This window comes from Oryx dammah, unplaced genomic scaffold (genome assembly GCF_014754425.2).
Source record: "Oryx dammah isolate SB20612 unplaced genomic scaffold, SCBI_Odam_1.1 HiC_scaffold_29, whole genome shotgun sequence".
NCBI lineage: Eukaryota > Metazoa > Chordata > Mammalia > Artiodactyla > Bovidae > Oryx > Oryx dammah.
This window is the reverse complement of record NW_024070213.1, coordinates 50,028,861-50,047,694: the sequence shown is the minus strand read 5'-3', so window position 1 is coordinate 50,047,694 and position 18,834 is coordinate 50,028,861. Positions and strand designations below refer to the sequence as shown.

General features: G+C 46.2%; 1 protein-coding gene across 2 annotated transcripts in view; it reads left to right on the top strand.

Annotated features, from left to right (window-relative positions):
• The window catches only part of CHST11 (carbohydrate sulfotransferase 11), a 266,938-nt gene extending 249,232 nt beyond the window's left edge, over window positions 1-17,706 (top strand). For both annotated transcript variants that reach the window (XM_040234827.1, XM_040234826.1), the window contains exon 3: window positions 12,668-17,706. In XM_040234827.1, coding sequence (XP_040090761.1) covers window positions 12,668-13,522 — 855 coding nt within the window. In that variant the 3' untranslated portion in view covers window positions 13,523-17,706. The remainder of the gene's footprint in view (window positions 1-12,667) is intronic.
• The last annotated feature ends 1,128 nt before the right edge of the window (window positions 17,707-18,834 follow it).

Genomic DNA, 18,834 nt, shown 5'->3' with positions numbered 1-18,834 from the left:
AGCCATCCAGAGCAGGCAACCAGACCCACTGAGTCAGAGTTTCTTCTGGAGGTGTCAAGAAATCCACATTGCACCAAAGATGTGCTGTGCTTCTGACATACACTGCTGATTGAGAACTGCCATCAGGCTGAGGAAGGCAGGGTGATTTGCTCGCAGTATCAGCCACTTCTGTAATATTTAAAATGATAACGAGAGATACTGTTTACTGAGTGCCTGCTGTGTGCACAGTGCTAAGTGCTTTCCTGGTAGGTTCTCATTGAATTTTCTAAACAGTCTTGAGAAGGAGATACTATTGTTGCCCCCATTTTACAGGTGGGATAACTAAGACTTGAGGGGGTCAAGTGATCCGGGCAAAATATGAGCAGTAGAACATCCTGGTGGGTCTAGGAAGAGAACTGATGAAGCCCGTTCGTCCCAAGGAGGGAGAGAGCAGAAGAAGCTGGGGCGGGAGTTGCTCCCCTCTGCCTCAGAAGAGTGTCGCCCTCTGGGAGCCCTATCTGGATGGGGTGCTGTCAGCCCCCAGAAGTCACTGTTGGCTGGGGGGGTGGCGTGAGCCCTTTAAGGCTGCGCAGTGGAGCCCGCCCCTTCCAACCGAGAGTGATTTCTAGGGTCCCAAAGTGCCAGGCAGCAGGTGCACATTCTTCCTGCCCTCTGACTGCTGCTTTCCCAGGAAGGCCAGAGCTGCCCCGGCCCCGAGCAGCGTGGGAGCCACATCCCTTCCCCACCATTGTCCCAGTTCTGGGCGCCCATTCATCGGACGCCCCAGCTTGGCAAGAGCCGCATCCTCAACCCTCTGCCCCTCCCGCACCCCGCCCAGGCCTCCGGAAGCCCGCACAGCTGATGTGAGATGGAAATCAGCCTCCTCCATCCACATCTGGTCAGGCTGAAAGGGGGCCCTTGGCACTGGCACCCTCTTGAGTAATTCTGCCGCGCCTCCTGCTTCCTGGCCTCACCATTCAGGTGGAAAGTGCCAGAGTCCCTCTCCCCCACTGCAGGCACCCTGAGCCCATTTCCACCCAGCGCCAAGCACCCCAGCTGCCGGTCTCTTGGCCTCCGGGCTGATACTAAGCTCTTGTGTTGCAGCTGCAGGATCTTTGTCATCAATCCTCCGTGGGAAGATGGGCTGGGCTCGCAGCAGGTTGAGGCACCAGGAGGCCCATGCAGCCTCAGCAGCCACTTTGTGGCCTTTAAAATCTCTGTCACCCCCAAGTCATTCATGCATGCATGCATCTGTTCATTCCTTCAACAGAACTCTGAGTGTCTACCATGTGCCAGGGACGGAGTACACAAGAAAGAACAAAAAGTGAGAAGTGCCTGCCCTCCTGGAGTTTACATTCTAGAAGGGAGAGACACACAAAATAGACAGTAATCAGAACGTTAGAAGGTGGTGTTACAAAGAAAAGTGGGGTGGGGAGCGCTGAGGTTCCAGGGGTGTCTTAATAACCTCTGATCCTGAGCTTTCCTAATTGCAGTCTGGCCCATTCCACCTGAGGTTTTTTGCCCCGACCCCCACTTGCTTACAGCTCCTAAGCTGAGCAGGGCAGTTGGACGGGAGGCAGCTGTGGTGGGCCCAGCTCAGAACAGCCCTTCTGGAGAGGGCTCTTCCTTACTAGCCTCACTGTCCTCAAAAGCCTGGGTGAGGGCGCCGACTGCTGGCCCTCAGACAAACCCAGCCCAAACAAGTTTAAAAATCTTTTAAACACCATTAAAAAAGCGGGGTTTAAAAAAAATAAATTATAGTTAACATTTCAGATTATGCATAAAATCGGGCTTTCTGATTTTCTTAAGAATTCAAAAGGCTAAGTCCCCATTCCCTCCTGACTACATGACCAAGATTTAAGTGGTGTCTCCCACACCTTCAGTGGGCCAGGGACTCCCTGCTGGCTTGGGAGGGCATTTGAATAGGCACTGACTCTAATCCAAATTTAAACCCAGCATAGAAGAGACGTACCTTAACCACTAGCCTGAAAAAGAAAACTCTGCTTGCTTGTTTGCCCTCCAAGTGCCTGAGGTTAAAATGCAGCTCAGTGACGTAGCTCACCACCCAGAGGCTGCATCCAGAGGCCCTCTATCACCCAGGGTCGCCTGCAACCCCCACCTCACCCTTTCCAGGGCTCAAAAGCCCTCCCATCCATTGCATGTTTTCCTTCTTTTTGCTTTGGAAAGGTAGGGTGAGCTCCTGTAGCAACTCAGTCCTTGTAATTAAACAGGTGACAAGTTGAAATCCTAAGAAACCAATTTCCTGAGGCAAGAGTAGACAATGGGAAAAAGACAGTCTCTTTAGCAAGTGGTGTGGGGAAAGTCAGACAGCCGCATGTAAATCAGAGTGAAGTTAGAACGCACGCTCTTAGCATACACAAAAATAAACTCAAACTGACTTAAAGACTTAAACATAAGACATGACACCATAAAACTCCAGAAGAGAACATAGGCAAAACATTCTCTGACATAAATTGTACCAATGTTTTCTTAGGTCAGTCTCCCAAGGCAAAAGAAATAAAAGCAAAAATAAACAAATGGGACCTAAACAAACTCACAATCTTTTTCACAGCAAAGGAAACCATAAACAAAAAACAACATAATGGAAGAAAATATTTGCAAACGATGCAACTGACAAGTGCTTAGTTTCCAAAAATATACAAACCGCTCATACAACTCAACAACAGAAAACAGACCAATCCAAAAATGGGAAGAAGATCTAAATAGAGATTTCTCCAAAGAAAAAATACCGATGGCCAATAGGCACATGAAAAGATGCTCAACACTGCTAATTATAAGAGAAAAGCAAATAAAAACTACAATTAGGGTCCACCTCACACCAGTCAGAAAGGCCATCATTAAAAAGTCTACAAATAACAAATGCTGGAGAGGGTGTGAGGAAAAGGGAACACTCCTACACTGTTGATGGAAATGTAAGTTTGATACAGCCACTGTGGAAAACAATATGGAGGTTCCTCAGAAAACTAAAAATAGAACTACCATATGATCCTGCAATCCCACTCCTGGGCATATACCCAGAGAAAACTATAATTTAAAAAGATACACGAACCTTTATGCTCAGAGCAGCACTATTCACAACAGCTAGGACATGTTCAGTTCAGTTCAGTCGCTCAGTCGTGTCCAACTCTTTGCGACCCCATGAATCGCAGCACGCCAGGCCTCCCTGTCCATCATCAACAACACCCTAAATGTCCATCAACAGCTGAATGGATAAAGAAAGTGTGGTGTACATAGTGGAATATTCAGTTCAGTAGCTCAGTCGTGTCCGACTCTTTGCGACCCCAGGGACTGCAGCACACCAGGCTTCCCTGTCCATCACAAACTCCTGGAAGTTCATGTCCATTGAGTCGGTGATACCATCCAACCATCTCATCCTCTAGTCATCCCCTTCTCCTCCTGCCTTCAATCTTTTCCAGCATCAGGGTCTTTTCCAGTGAGTCAGTTCTTCGCATTAGGTGGCCAGAGTATTGGAGTTTCAGCTTCAGCATCAGTCCTTTCAATGAATATTCAGGACTGATTTCCTTTAGGATTGACTGGTTGGATCTCCTTGCAATTCAAGGGACTCTCAAGAGTCTTCTCCAACACTATAGTTCAAAAGCATCAATTCTTTGGCACTCAGCTTTCTTTATGGTCCAACTCTCACATCCATACATGACTACTGGAAAAACCATAGCTTTGACTAGATGGACCTCTGTTGGCAAAGTAACGTCTCTGCTTTTTAATATGCTGTCTAGTGGAGTACTACTTAGTCATAGAAGAGAACAAAATAATCCCATTTGTAGCAGCATGGACACAATTATCATACTAAGTGCAGTAAATCACAAAGAGAAAGACAAATACTATCTGATATCACTTATATGTGGAATCTAAAATAGGAAACAAATGAACCTATCTATGAAACAGAAACAATGGACATAGAGAACAGACGTGGTTGCCAAGGCGGAGGGGGCTAAAGGAGGAATGGAGTGGGAGATTGGGGTTAACAGATGCAAACTTTTATATATAGAATGAGTAAACAACACGGTCCCTGTGACTAGCACAGAGAACTATATTCAATATCCTATGATAAATCATAATGGAAAAGAATATTTTAAAAGAATGTATATATTTATAATGAATCACTTTGCCGTATGTGCTGTGCTTAGTCACTCAGTCATGTCCAACTGTTTGTGACCCCATGAGGTCCCCAGGCAAGGCTTCTCTTGCCTGGGGATTCTGCAGGCAAGAATACTGGACTGGGTTGCTGTGCCCTCCTGCAGGGGATCTTCCCAACCCAGGGGTGGAACCTAGGTATCCCGCATTGCAGGCAGATTTCTTTACCATCTGAGCCTGATTAATACAACATTGTAAATCAGCTATAATTAAACTTCCCTGGCAATGTTAATGTCCGTTAATGTGAAATCACTGCTTTCTTAAACCCTTTAAGTTTTGCAACAGGTTCAGACTAGATTCTCTCTTTAAAGGCTCAAAGGCTTTTTCTTCTTTTCTAAACATAAAAGTTTTTAAGCATTATAGAACTCCTAGCAGTTCGCTAAGGATATAGCCAAAGACATCAGGATTATGGCCTTCTAGACCTTTGATCTCTGGCCCTACGGGATGGAAAGCCCCCAATTTCAAATCTGAAGACTAGGAAGGTGAAACTTTCCCAAGATCACAGACAGATCATCGCTCAAGTCCACTCTGTGCTTTAGTTAACAGCTGCCAGCACTGGAGCCTCTAAGACAGTGACCTCCACCTGGGCAGCTTTTGAATCCCCAGGGAGCTGGCCACACCCAAAGCAATGGCATCAGATCCCTAGGGTGGGGCCCCCAAGCTTCAGTGGTATTTACGTCTCCCCTGTGAGCCGCCAGCACAGAGACTCATGGCTCCAGCAGCTGCCCTGGAGTTGGTAACTTCTTGGGAGGGCTGAGGATCCTGGGAGGCTGCACAGTGCGGGGGCTCAGAGCATAGGCTACATGGATTTGAGCCCCAGCTCCTAGCTCCCTGATCTTAAGTTACCTGTTCTCCCTGTGCCTCAGTTTTCTCATCCATAAGTTGGGAATACTAACAATACCTGTCCCCTAGAGTGCAAGGATTAACGGTGGCTCAAAAAGTGGTAGCCAGTATAAACTCGGGCCTCTTTTCTGCTATGGATGTGGTTTCTTTGTGGATTCCTCCGTGACTAGCCTTTTAGGTGAGAGTTTAGGAATTTCTGTAATGAAGGAAAGAGAATAGAATCACAGCAAATCAGATCACTGGATTTTCCTCTCCTTCCCCACAATTACAAAATTCAACAGAACTTCCCTGGTGGTCGACTGGCTGAGACTCCGTACTCTCAATGCAGAGGGACCAGGTTCGATCCCTGTTCAGAGAACTAGATCTCACATGGCCGAAACTAAGAGCTCGCATGCTGTAACGAAAAGATCCTGCAAACCACAGTTAAGGATCCCCCATGTTGCCATGAAGATCAAATATCCCATGTGCCCCAGCTAACACCCGGCACAGCCAAATAAATATTAAAAAAAATAAAATCAACAGGATGATGGCAGTGCCACCAGGATGCTAAAAGGGGTCTTGTATTAGGATTTTCAAGTGGATAATCTGAGGCTGGGTCCAAGCAGACAGTTGTTAATGACAGGTTCTGCTGGTCCACACTCTCTGGATGCCTTTAAATTTACCTTTTTCTCTGGGTTTCCACTCCTCTGCGTCTCCCCCACTCAGTAAAATGGACCAGCTGTTCTTCCTTCCATCTGGGTTCTTGTGTCTGAAAGAAATTGTAAACACCACAAAAGATGTTTTAATTTAAGGGAAACCAGCCTCCCTTCCTTTTTAAGATGAAACGTAGTAAAGTTTTAAAGACTTTTTTCAAATAGTCCCTAAATTTGGTACTTCAACTAATTATACTTGCCTTTTTTAAATGTCCAAATTAAAAATAGACAGCTAAATGAGAACGCAAGATACAGCTCAGAGCCTGTAGCCATGTCCATGGTTTCCTAGAATCAGCCTTTCTCTGACCTAATTGATACTTTTGGGAGATCAAAGGGAGGTGAGGGGAGTGGGGGCTGGAGCTGGAAGTAGACCTGGGAGTTGCCTGGCAGCAGATGATGAACTTGATTCGGGGTTCTATAATTAAGACTAGCTCTGGCACAACGTTATAAAGTAATTTTCCTTCAATTAAAAAAAAAAAAAAGACTAGCTATGAATTGGTGAAAGATGTTAGATTACAGTCCTTTCCTCATAGTATAAAGATGTGGTTCTCAAAGTGTGGTCCTCAGACCATCAGCATCACCTGGTGTAATGGGCTGAATTGTGCCCACCCCCAATATTCATATGTGGAAGTCCCAACCTCCCAGTACCTCAGAATGTAACCCTGTTTGGAGATAGAGTCTTTAAAGAGGAGTGTGTGTGTGTGTGAGCTCAGTTGTGTCTGACTCTCTCTGACCCCATGGGCTGCAGCCTGCCAGGCTCTTCTGTCCATGGGATTTTACAGGCAAGAATACTGGAGGGGGTTGCCATTTCCTCCTCCAGGGGATATTCCAACCCAGGGATCAAACCTGCATCCCCTGCATTGGCAGGCAAATTGTTTACCAGTGAGCCACCTGGAAAGCCCTTTAAAGAGATAACTGAATTCAATAGAGGCCATTAGGGTGGGCCCTAACCCAGCAGGAATAGTGTTCTTATAAGAGAAGGAAGAGACAGCAAAAGGTAAAGATGCACAGAGGGACGGGCAGGTGAAAAGGCAGCAAGAAGGCAGACACACTCAAGCCAAGCAGAGAGGCCTCAGGAAACCAGCCCTGCCTGTATCTCCAGGACTCAGAAAATCCATTTCTGCTGCTTAAGCAGAAATGGTATTTTGTTAGAGCAGCCCCAGCAAACTGACAACCTGGGAACTTTAATGCAAATTCTCAGGCCCTGTCCCAGACCTGCTGACTTAGCAACTCAGGGTGCGAACCAGCAAACTGTGTTTCAACAAGCCCTCTGGCTGACTACCATGCATACTCGGGGTTGAGAACCATTCATGTGAAGTATTGTTAATACCTGGCAGGAGCCAGCCCAGAAAAAGATGATACATGGCTGGAAGCTTGGGCTGGTCTGCTAAATATAAACTTCCTTTTAATAGGCTCTGGAAGACTCCCAATGGGACCTTTACGTGGGATGGTGTGTAAACATGCTCTGTGAATGCTGGAACACCCTGTAGACACAGGTGGTAGTGAGGCATGATACTAGTGTCTGGTGAAGAAAGTGACCCTCTGAACATGCCAACATGGGCAGACTGAATCCAACAATCTCCCTCCTCGACTCAAATTTCTGCATCCCTTAAGGTTGTGTACATTTTCTGGACTTCCCTGGTGGCTCAGTGGTCAAGCGTCTGCCTGCCAATGCAGGAGGTCCCTGGTCGAGGAAGATCCCACAGGCTGCAGAGAACTAAACCTACGAGCCACAACCATTAAGCTTGTGCTCTAGAGCCCAGGAGCTTCAGCTGTTGAGCCCACGTGCTACATACTGAGGCCTTTGTGCTCTAGAGCCCATACTCCACAATAAGAGAAGCCGCTGCAATGAGAAGCCCGTGCAGCTAAAGAGTAGTCCCTGCTCCCTGCAACTAGAGAGAAGCCCGAGCAGCAATGAAGACCCAGCATAGCCAAAAACAAATTAATAAAGACTGTGTACATTTTCTGCCCTAAACAATTGGAATGGTTCTCCTTTCTGAGAATAAAAGCAATGAGATTTAATCACATTTCCCATTTCGTCCCTGCTACTAGGAAGCCCACCACCAAAGGAGATCCTTAATCACAGCCCTCTTTTTTTCCTATTTCAATTTTATACCACACATCTGTCCTTTGTACAAATACTTTTGAGAAAAGAAAAACAAAGAGGGGAGATAAAGGGAGTTAAAGAGTGAAGAGATTGATCTCGCAGCTCAGATAATTATCAGCACAACAAACCCTCTTTGTAAAATTGATAAAACATGGTTGGAGAAGACACATGTTTTCTGTCTGTGACAAGGGAGTGAACTGTTCCCCCAAAGAATGCTCTTTACTCCCTCGTTTTCCTGATGTCCCAGAGCTGTAGGTCCCTTGACTAGATCCCAAACTGATACTCAGAGAATGTTATTAGTTGCTGAAGAGTTGGGACCATTACAAAAGCTCCTGTGAAACTGCTTAGGATACAAGTGTGGAAATGATGTAACCAGATCTGCATTTTCTTTAAGTTAGAAACAGTGGTTTATCTGATTACAACTTCTAACCTGCTGTTGGTCCTGCTAACAAGTGTGGAGATAACTGTAACAGCCCAGGCCACCATCCGAAATCTCTCCTGCTCCATCCTGACCGTGATGGCAAAGCATTCCTCCAGTCCCTCTGACCCGTCCAGGGCTCTCCTTAATCCAGGTTTCTTAAACGAAGGTTCAAGGGGTCCACAGATAGAGCTCCCACTCCAAGTTCTAAGAATTAATTTAAATTTTTATTTTGTACTCTTATTTGTGTTTTTGAAAAAGTTAAAGCATTTCTGGATTATCCCTGGGCCACCCCTGCTTACCTAGTCCTACCATGTGAAACGATGGCACGTGTGTTCATCGATGGCCATGGTGGTACTGTGTAGCTCCATTTTTATTGTCTTGGGCTCATTAGAAATGGGCAGAGACAGAAAATACAGAAATGATGTATTTGGACCAAGTAAAGGTCAAGTGATATTACAGGGTGCTGGAATTCACAGTAACTAGAAATGAGAAAGTGGTGGGAGAGTTGAGTGGCATATAGAGGAGGGATGCCACACTGCAAAGATGCTGTCCCAGCACAGACAGCAAGTACCTTATATGTTTTTTTTAATATAAATTTATTTATTTTAATTGGAGGCTAATTATTTTATTGGTTTTGCTATACATCAACATGAACCTGCCACGGGTGTACAGGTGTTCCCCATCCTGAACCCCCCTCCCACTTCCCTCCCTGTACCATCCCTCTGGGTCATCCCAGTGCACCAGCCCCGAGCAGACCTTGTATGTTTCAAGCAGGGCCCTGGTTCCAGTAAAACATCATCATCCATCATTTGAATGTTTGGTCTCATCTCCCTACTTTTATATTTGTGCATACTTTAGTACCATTATACTTTTAATGAATTATACATTATACTCTTAATAAAATCTACACTAGCCTGAAATCATTTGCAAGTAAGAAGTTAAGAACCTCTCTGGTGGTCCAGTGGTTGAGACTCTGCCACTAATGCAGGGGACACAGGTTTGATCCCTGGTCCGGGAAGATCCCACGTGCCACAGGGCGACTAAGCCTGTGTGCCACAACTACCGGGTCCGTGCTCTGCAACAGGGGAAGCCACTGCAGTGAGGCGCCTGCACACCACAGCTACAGAGCAGCCCCCACCACGAGCGAAAACCCGAGCGCAGCAACAATGACCGAGCGCAGCCATACGTTTTAAAAAGTTTAAATAAAAGCAAAATAGTATTTTAAAAATGCAACACTAAAGGCCTGGGTGAGTTTTGTCCTCTGAGAAGCAATTGCGAATGTGTCTCAGGATTGAGAGTATACTTGTTCTCTTGATCTGTGCCCAAGTCCTCCTGAGGGGAACTGTGCTGCCTCATTGCAGCAGGTGCGCCATTTGCCACCTAGACTGCCGTGGAGGAGGAGGAAATGGAAAATAAAGAAACCCCAAATACCACATTTCAAAGCCCCTCTGAGTTATTTTCTGTCTCTGCAACTGGACGTAAAACGCCGCCATGGCATAGTTTCCATTCTTCATGGCTTCGTGGTCCTGAGTGCAGTATTAGCTGACACACTGCCTCCCTGGGGAGTCAGCCAGCCATACAATTGTCTCCAGCTGAAAACAACTGAGGGGAAAGTAGGCAGGGACCCCGTTTCTCTGTTCATTTGGCCATTCACGCCTTTAAACTTGTCCAATAGTGATTTAAATGGACAAAATTGATGCACCCTTTCCCCCTCCTTATCCTTCTGTTTCTTTTAGAACAGTTCTATTTGTTTTTTCAAGTGGCATGAATGCTCTTAAGGTGATGAGTACATCTGCTCAGAAGTCAGGATGTGCAAAAGTCAGAGTTTTACTGTTCAAAATAAATATGAATTGAACTTCATGACCTAGGGTTGGCCTGCAACAAAAATCACAGAGCTGGTGAAATTTGTATTTGAAAGTTCTGGCCTCGTATTTTTAATTTTTTTCTTCTGTCATCAAGAATGAATTGCCCCTGGGTACCATACTTTGTACCTAAACTAGACCTGATCTTATTTTCTAAATGCTGAACCATACTTTGTTTGATTTAATCTACATCCCTGCAGGGTAGGTGGCACTGTTCCAGTTTTGCAAATAAGAGAACCAAGGCTTAAAAAGTTAAGGGTCTTGCCTAGGTCTTCTGATTTCAGGTCTCACCCACTTTCTACTTAGTGCTCTAATACTCTTTTCTTACTCTTCTATGTAAAAATATGATCATGTATAACATTACCCACTCTTATACACTTATATTTTATATCAATTTGCTCAAAGTCATAGGCTGAAGGCTTGGCTCCTGTATTAATTCCCTAAGACTGCCAAAACAAAGTAGCACAAATTCACTGGCGTAAAGTAACAGGAATTTTCTGTTACAGCTCTGGAGGCTGAAATTTTAAAATCAAGGTGTCAGCAGGGCGGTCCTCTCTGATGGCTCTAGGGCACACCCTTCCTTTCCCTCACGCACTTCCGGTTGTGGCCGCCAATCCTGAGCATCTCTTAGCTAGTAGATACGTTACTCCAGCCTCTGCCATCACATGGCCTTCTCTCTCTGTGTGTTTGAGTCTCTGTGTTCTCTCCTGGTAAAGACGCTAGTCATTGGACTAGAAACCACCTTAACTCAGTATGACTTCAGTTGAATTGCATCTAAAAAAACACACAAAACCTATTTCCAGGAACTCCCCTGGTGATCCAGTGGTTAAGACTACACACTCCCAATGCAGGGGCCTCAGGTTCAATCCCCAGTCAGGGAACTAGATCCCACATGCTGCAACTGAGTTTTTATGCCACAACTGGGCTTCCCAGGTGGTGCTAGTGGTAAAGAACCCTCCTGCCTATGCAGGAGACATAAGAGACGTTAGTTCAATCCCTGGGTTGGGAATATCCCCTGGAGAAGGGAATGGCAACCCACCCCAGCATTCTTGCCTGAAGAATCCCATGGACAGAGGAGCCTGGTGGGTCACATAGGGTCACAGTCCATAGGGTCACAAAGAGTCAGACATGACTGAAGTGACTTAGCACCCACACCTGCCACAACTAAAGATCCTGGAAGTGAAGCGATCCCAAGTGCCACAACTAAGACCCGACGCAGCCAAATAAGTATTTTTCAAAAAACTTATTTCCAAATAAGGTCACATTCTGAGGTCCCTAATATAAGCCCTTCCCAATTGCCCCATGCATGTTCTAAAATGAATTGTACAGACTATGGGTCAGAGTTGGAAATACAAGGTCAGCTTCCTGTATGCCACTCAGGCCCTTGGCTCTACTGATTCGGTTTAGAGGAGGGAGTTCCCTGATCCCTCTGCATTCCCAACTCTAGGCCACCCCCAGTCCAGCCTGGAGGGGACAGACCTCACAACATAATTTGAGTGGATGGATCGGTGGCTCAGTAGATGAATGTGGCAGAGAGGAAAAGATCAAAGGTAATACATGTAAACACCCACATATTTTGCTTCCAAATGATATAACCCAGACAGACTGCCTTATGCACCAAAGCAAATATACTGACTAATGTAACCCCAAAGCCCAGAATGTGGGGGTCTGGTTTCAACAACATATGGACCTGGGTATTCAGATGATGTCCCTGGAAATACATCCCCCTGTCTTTCTGCTCATCTTTGCTCAGTCCCCTTCATTGCCAGTCTAGTGCTCCCTGCATGGTAGCCCTTCTCTCTGTCCCCAAGCTCCAGACTGCATTCTCTCAGCTTAGCAGCTTGAGAGGGCAGGGAGCAGAGAATGAAGGAAAGCAGGTTCCCAGAGGAGAATCAAGACCCTGGTACTGAGGAAGCAAAAAACGACAGGTGTGCACAGTGATAGGCTTGTAGAAAAATTGAATCCCCTTGCTTTGAGATAGATCAATCCAATTCCAGAACTCTAGGCTTCTGTCCTGCCTTAGTCAAAATATGGGAGGACTGGACATCAGATTAGAGTGGAAAGTGGGTAGCTTTGGTTGCCAGGAAGACCTGAGTTTGAATAGTGACTCTGATTGTGTGGTCTCAAGCTAGTAACAACCTCATCCTTGAACCTCAGTTTCCTTTTCTTTCCAGCTGGACTTTAAGCTCGATAAGGGCAGTTACCTTGTACTTTTTCATTACTGCTACCCTGGTGACTAGCAGCATGTTACCTGGCATGGTGGCAAGCTATTATAAATCAATAATGGTTCAAGCTTTTCAAGAAAAGAAAAACTATATATGAAGCTCTGGTACAATGCCTGGGATGTAGAGGGTGATGGGCACGTTACAGAGTTGATCATTATTATTACTCTCCAGAGGAAGTACAGTGGAAGGGAGAACCAGCACAGTCCTGACAGCTGATAGAGAACTGGAAATGGAGACAGGCCATCTAGGTTGGCAGTGGCAGCCTTGGTGGCCCGCGTTGGCCATCGTGGTTGTGGACCGGTGGTCCCGTATCAACATCCCACACCAAGTACTGATCTCTCATCCCTCTTTCGTCTCCCCTGCAGTTGGAGCTCTCCAGCACGGCGGTCCTGCATCAGATGCGGCGGGACCAGGTCACCGACACCTGCCGGGCCAACAGCGCCACGAGCCGCAAGCGGCGGGTGCTGACGCCCAGCGACCTGAAGCACCTGGTGGTGGACGAGGACCACGAGCTCATCTACTGCTACGTGCCCAAGGTGGCGTGCACCAACTGGAAGCGGCTCATGATGGTCCTTACCGGCCGCGGCAAGTACAGCGACCCCATGCAGATCCCGGCCAACGAGGCGCACGTCTCGGCCAACCTGAAGACCCTCAACCAGTACAGCATCCCGGAGATCAACCACCGCTTGAAAAGCTACATGAAGTTCCTGTTCGTGCGGGAGCCCTTTGAGAGGCTGGTGTCCGCCTACCGGAACAAGTTCACGCAGAAGTACAACACCTCCTTCCACAAGCGCTACGGCACCAAGATCATCAAGCGGCAGCGCAAGAACGCCACGCAGGAGGCCCTGCGCAAGGGCGACGACGTCAAGTTCGAGGAGTTCGTGGCGTATCTCATCGACCCTCACACCCAGCGCGAGGAGCCCTTCAACGAGCACTGGCAGACGGTCTACTCGCTGTGCCACCCGTGCCACATCCGCTACGACCTCGTGGGCAAGTACGAGACGCTGGAGGAGGATTCCAACTACGTCCTGCAGCTGGCGGGCGTGGGCAGCTACCTGAAGTTTCCCACCTACGCCAAGTCCACGAGAACTACTGATGAAATGACCACAGAGTTCTTCCAGAACATCAGCTCGGAGCACCAGACGCAGCTGTACGAAGTCTACAAACTCGATTTTTTAATGTTCAATTACTCAGTGCCAAGCTACCTGAAATTGGAATGATGGTGGGGGGGTGGGTGTGGGCGGGGAGAGGGGAGAGAGAATCGTGCTTTTTTTAATTTAAGATGTTTATTTGTCAAAAAGAATTATATGGATATTGGGTTATTTTGTAAATTAATATTTCTTTGGGGATTGATGCTGCGAGCAGCATGGTGAGAATTATTTAAAATCCTTACTCGGGAAGGACGGCTGTCTTGGCAGGGGACTAGGATGGGTGTCCTTGTTTTTTTAGACGTGAATCCCATGACACTGTCTCAGAGGTTTCTTTGTGTTCTGGTGAATTCCATGAATTGTGCATTCCATAAATGCTAATTAAGTTATTTATAGTTATTTAAACATGGTCTCTGTATAGATTTCTTTGGGGGGGGCAACAAGATTTTAATGTCTTTTCCGAAGAAATCTATGTTTTCATTCTGTGCTTGCAAACAGCTCCTGCAGGGGCATGAATGTTCTCCTTACTAACCGCTCAGAGTCACTGTGATAACCATTGTGCTGTCCATTGATGCCACCATTCTTAAAATTCTGCTGGAAATAAATAGAGCCACCTTTGCAAGGGACTGATTTCAGTCATGTCATGCTAAAGAAAAGTGATTTTTTTTTTAAATCCCAAGGAGAAAGCTGATTGTGGCTTTTCCCCCCCACCAGAATTAGCAATCTGGTAGAATAGGCTTTTGTACAGAAAATTTTAACTGGCAGTGCCAGTTGTGATAAGGTGAAATGGCTGTTGCTTTACATTCAACAAGTATTTATTGAGCAACTGCTATGTGCTAGGCCTAATTCTGGACCCTGTGGGTAGAGCCTTGAACAAAACCAATAGTCTCAGCCCTCAAGAAGCTTTACATAGACACAGAGTATCCAGCTTGACAATTAGCAAACCCCTGGTATCCGTGGACTTAGGGTGACCCCCCAGGAGGATCCGATCCCTACAAATTCACATTTTTTATGGCCCAATTTGAAAACCACATGCTTGAAGCAGGCCACTTGAGTAGTCCAAGCTCTATGCGTAACACAAAAGGTGACCAGTTCCCTGTCCTGTGCCCATTCCAGTTTATTGGTAATATTTGCCTTTAAGCCCCAGAAGAGATTTGCCAGGCATGGCACGGAAGAATGCTGTAGCTGATTAGTGATGTCTGCCTTGTTGAGGGAAAGGGAGAGATTCGCCAACCGCCTCCTCCTGTCATTTCCAGCCAAGCATTCAGGTCTCCACCTAGAAGTGTTGTTTTCTACTCTTTGCCATGTAAAAAAGATTGAAATTCTGTGGCAGGACTCTGACATCGGAGGATTTGCAATGGCCTGGCGTTTCTACTCCTGGTGAAGGTCAGAGGCAGACTGTTTGTACACACAGGCACAGGCATACCCTCTCCCATGTCCTCCAGAGGCCAAGAGACCATCAGCGCCTTCGAGACCACCAGCAGTGAGCAGCAAGGACCACCTTCTGGGATGGTAATTCATGCCCCTTTCCTCTGGAAGGCTGGAAACATTCCATTTCCTGTTTCTTGCTAATTAACGCCTGCACACGCTTCTCATTTCCGAGGCCATGGTTGAAGTTTGAGCCACCTCCCTCTTACAGCCAGTAAATGAGTTGGTAGCAGAGACTGTATATAATAATAATAGTGCTAATAATAGGGGATGGGGTGGGGGTAAGTTTTGCTTTGTTTTTTTTTGATTCAGTGTATAGCACAGAGGTGAGAGTATTCTAAACAAACAAAAAATGAATAATTTATTCACAGAAACTATTAAAACTGTATCAGCAAGCTCACAGCCAGCTCAGTGAGCAACAGCTGCCATGTCTCACTGAGAAAATTATTTTATTGAATGTGAGTGAGGCATGCACTGGAGAGGGTGGCCGAAGCTATATATAAAATGATGTATACCTTCTTCTTACAAGCTCGCTCTCCCCTTTGCAAAGGGCACAGCGACCATACCCTTGATGGATAGAGATGTATGCAAGTAGAGGGACAGACTTCAGCTCTCTCTGGTATTATTATTCCTGGACCCTATGACCAGGCAGGGGAAACTGTCCTCGGAGACAAAGCTTCTACTGATAAAAGAGGTTTCTGGCATTTCCTGATAACGTGCTTCAGAGAACACAGGTTCTCCCCAGACACGAGTTGGTGTGATGCAAAATAAGGGTTTTGTGGTCAAGTGTCTCTGGGAAACAAAGCTAAGTCCATTTCCTTTCTGCAGGACTTTTCAGAGCCTTGATTGTGTGCTGTGTGTTGTGAATCCCCAGGAGCATCACTGATTGAGTCCGTGGCATTTCCTGACTTTCCATAAGCAGGATGCTGTACTTTATAGACTATCTCACAGAGCTAGCATTGCTCTGTGTAGGCTTTGGTTAGGTTGTTTTAGCACATCTTAGGTCTTCTAGGATAAAAACTGCTTCCCTCACCCCTCCCCTCCAAAAATATCCAAAACACAGCAACAATAAAGCAACACCACTGTGCCCACCTGATTTATTATAGCAGTGACGGTACTTTACCAAATGAATTCCATTTTTGCCTACGTGCAATGGTTCTAATTCTGGATATTACATGGGCCACAGTTCCCTCCCTGCTGCAGGGAGCAGAGAAATCTTGGGTGGTGTGGACAGAAAGGAGGGAGGGGACACAAAGCCTCGGCTAGACCCCCAGCATTCTAGCTTAAGATTGCTCAATGCAAGCTGACTGCTCAACCCTTAACGAGTGCTTCTTCAGTTCTATAGTTTGGAATTGTTCACTATGTCCTTTTTGTTTTTCTAAGTGGAAATTCATGTAGATTTCCCAAGCTTTGTGTTTCTGCGTCTCATCCATTTTTGATCAGCCATGATGCCTTCTTTCGTCCGTCTTCTCCCGCTAGTGAGAAAGAGTGTCCTTCAGGACCATACGGCAGTGTGGTTCAACCACGAAGGGCTCTTTCTCCTCCTGTTTTGTGTTCATAGTTTATTTTCTAATGCCATAAAAACTTTAAAAAAAATAGATTCCGTTTTTGCAGAATGTAGAAAAAACTCTGTGTCCTTGGTTAAAAAGAATCCATAGGTGAAATGTGCCTGGAAAATAAAAATTCTTGGTTCTTTTGTTCCTTTTTTTTTTTTTTAAAGAAAACTGAACATGCTTTCTGTTGCATGCTTAGCTGGAGAAAAGTACAGGCAGGTGTCCCATCTCCCAGCAACTTTCAAAGGTGCTGCCTTGTCTTCAAAACCAGGTACAGAGTAGCATTTACAAGGACTTTCCTGCTTAACCTGACCCTTTGGTTGGACAACTCTATTAGCCACAGGGTTTGAATTCCTGCAGCTGCTCCAGACCCTCTCCCATCTCTGCCTCCCCAGCTGGTCTGGGAAAAAGGACAGTCTGCTGACCTGTGGTGTCTCAGAGGGAAACCTTCCTTCCCACCTGTCCACCAGGTGAGTTTCACTGTCTTGCCTTTTCACATGGATGGCGTAGGATGGCAGTGGACAGTGGAAACTTCATCAGACCAGTGTCCTGCTGGCAAAGGTGTGGAAGCACCAGGGTCCAATCCCTATGGGTAGAAAATTCCCAAAACAAAAGCTTAGCTGGTGGGGTCTGGACCAGTGCTGAGCTAGTGATTACAAAAGTCCTGATTCTAAGCTAGCCAGATGCTGAGGGACTGTGTCCCTGGTGAGTGGGACTCAGAGCAGATGTCTCACAGCCCAGCCCTCCCCTCCACACACACACACACGTGATCTGAGCTGCCCTGTTCTGTGTCATCCTGGGGACCAGAGTCCCTTTCCCCTTCGTGTCAGCAGGACTGACATCACTCCCGCAAAGTCCCCACAGCCAGTATTTCCTCCAGCTTTTTTCCATCACAGCCAACTGGACCCTACGAACAGGCGGCAGGATCTTCTACAACCAGCTTGACTCTCGGCTGTTAACAGGCGAATTTCAGTCTGTTACACTTTGTGAGGCACAGAAGGGGCGGCCCGTACTGTTTTCTTATGAGCAAGCTCAGTATGGCGTATGGACCTATAATTTAACATCTGTGGAGTGTGATTTTTTTTTTTTTACATAGTTGTATGCAGTAGAGGGCTTGTAGAAAACTCTCCCTGTATCTTACTGTACTGTTCAAGAAAGCTGAATTCCACATTGCCAACAAAAGTGTGAAAATGTTCATGAATCTTCTTCCAGGAAAAGCCATTCAAGCCTGATTATTTTTCTAAGTAACTTCAATTAAATTGAAGAAAAAAAGAAGCTTCTCTCTGTGTATGGTTTGTTCATGGCTCATTGACATAGGACTATAGGGGTGGGGTAGGCTGTGCTCCTTAGCATGTGGGGGGCCCTGCTCGTGTGTATCAGAGGATAGAAAGGGAGAGACAGAGACACTGACCCCGCTGGCGGCCTTGGCCCTGGTAAAGACCTCCACAGACCCAAACCCTGTCTGTTTAGTGGATGAACAGAACAAAAGCTTCATTCCTGTAGAGGACTGCACTAGAAGGCCCACCCTGATCGAATAGACTACCATCCCTGTGAAAAATAAGGAAACAGGCCCTGGAGGGCTAAAGGGCATTGATGGCAGAGCCGATATTCCAATATGGGTTAACGTGCCTTCAGAGTTGTGGCACTTGGGACGTCCTTGGTGTTCCAGGGGCTATGACTCTGTACTTCCAACGCAGAGGTCCTGGTTCAGTCCCTAGTTGGGAACTATATCCCACATGCCACTGCTAAAGATCCCACATGGCCGAATAAATAATAAATCATTTTAAAAGTGTTGTGGCACTCAGTGACATGACTGTCCTCACTTCAGAAGTTGTAGACCCTTCCTTCAAAGCCCTATTTTCCCTTTCCAAATCTGCTGCTTTCCTGACATCCTACACAGCTTCTTTCAGTCCCGTTAATGGCTATTTTTAGTTTTACTGATAAAAATTATTTATATGCCAAAGAAGAAATCATCTCAAAGTTGCAACTTTATTGTACCCTAATTTTTAAAAATGTATCATGTAAACATTTTAACATGAGAATATTGGATTAGAAAATATACCCCATTTTTTCAATCATGCCAGATATAGGGTCTATGTGTCCATTTACCAGCGGGTTGTTAACACCAGTGGCTTGGCTGCCTCCCACTCCTGGTGTCACTGCTACCGTTGCTCTGGTTGAATGAATCTGGTTGGGAAATGTCCCCATGGAGCTTAGTTTTCTTAAACAAATGGGCAACGTACCTGCTCTTTAACATGGTGAGTGAATATGATTGTTTTGGCCTGTCCCTGTCTCATTTGGGACAATGTAAATGTCAGCAGGAAGCAAAGCTGAGTAAGGACACCCCCAGTCTTAGCTTACCCGCCTTAGAGTAAGACTAAATACCCTCTTATCCTTATTTCT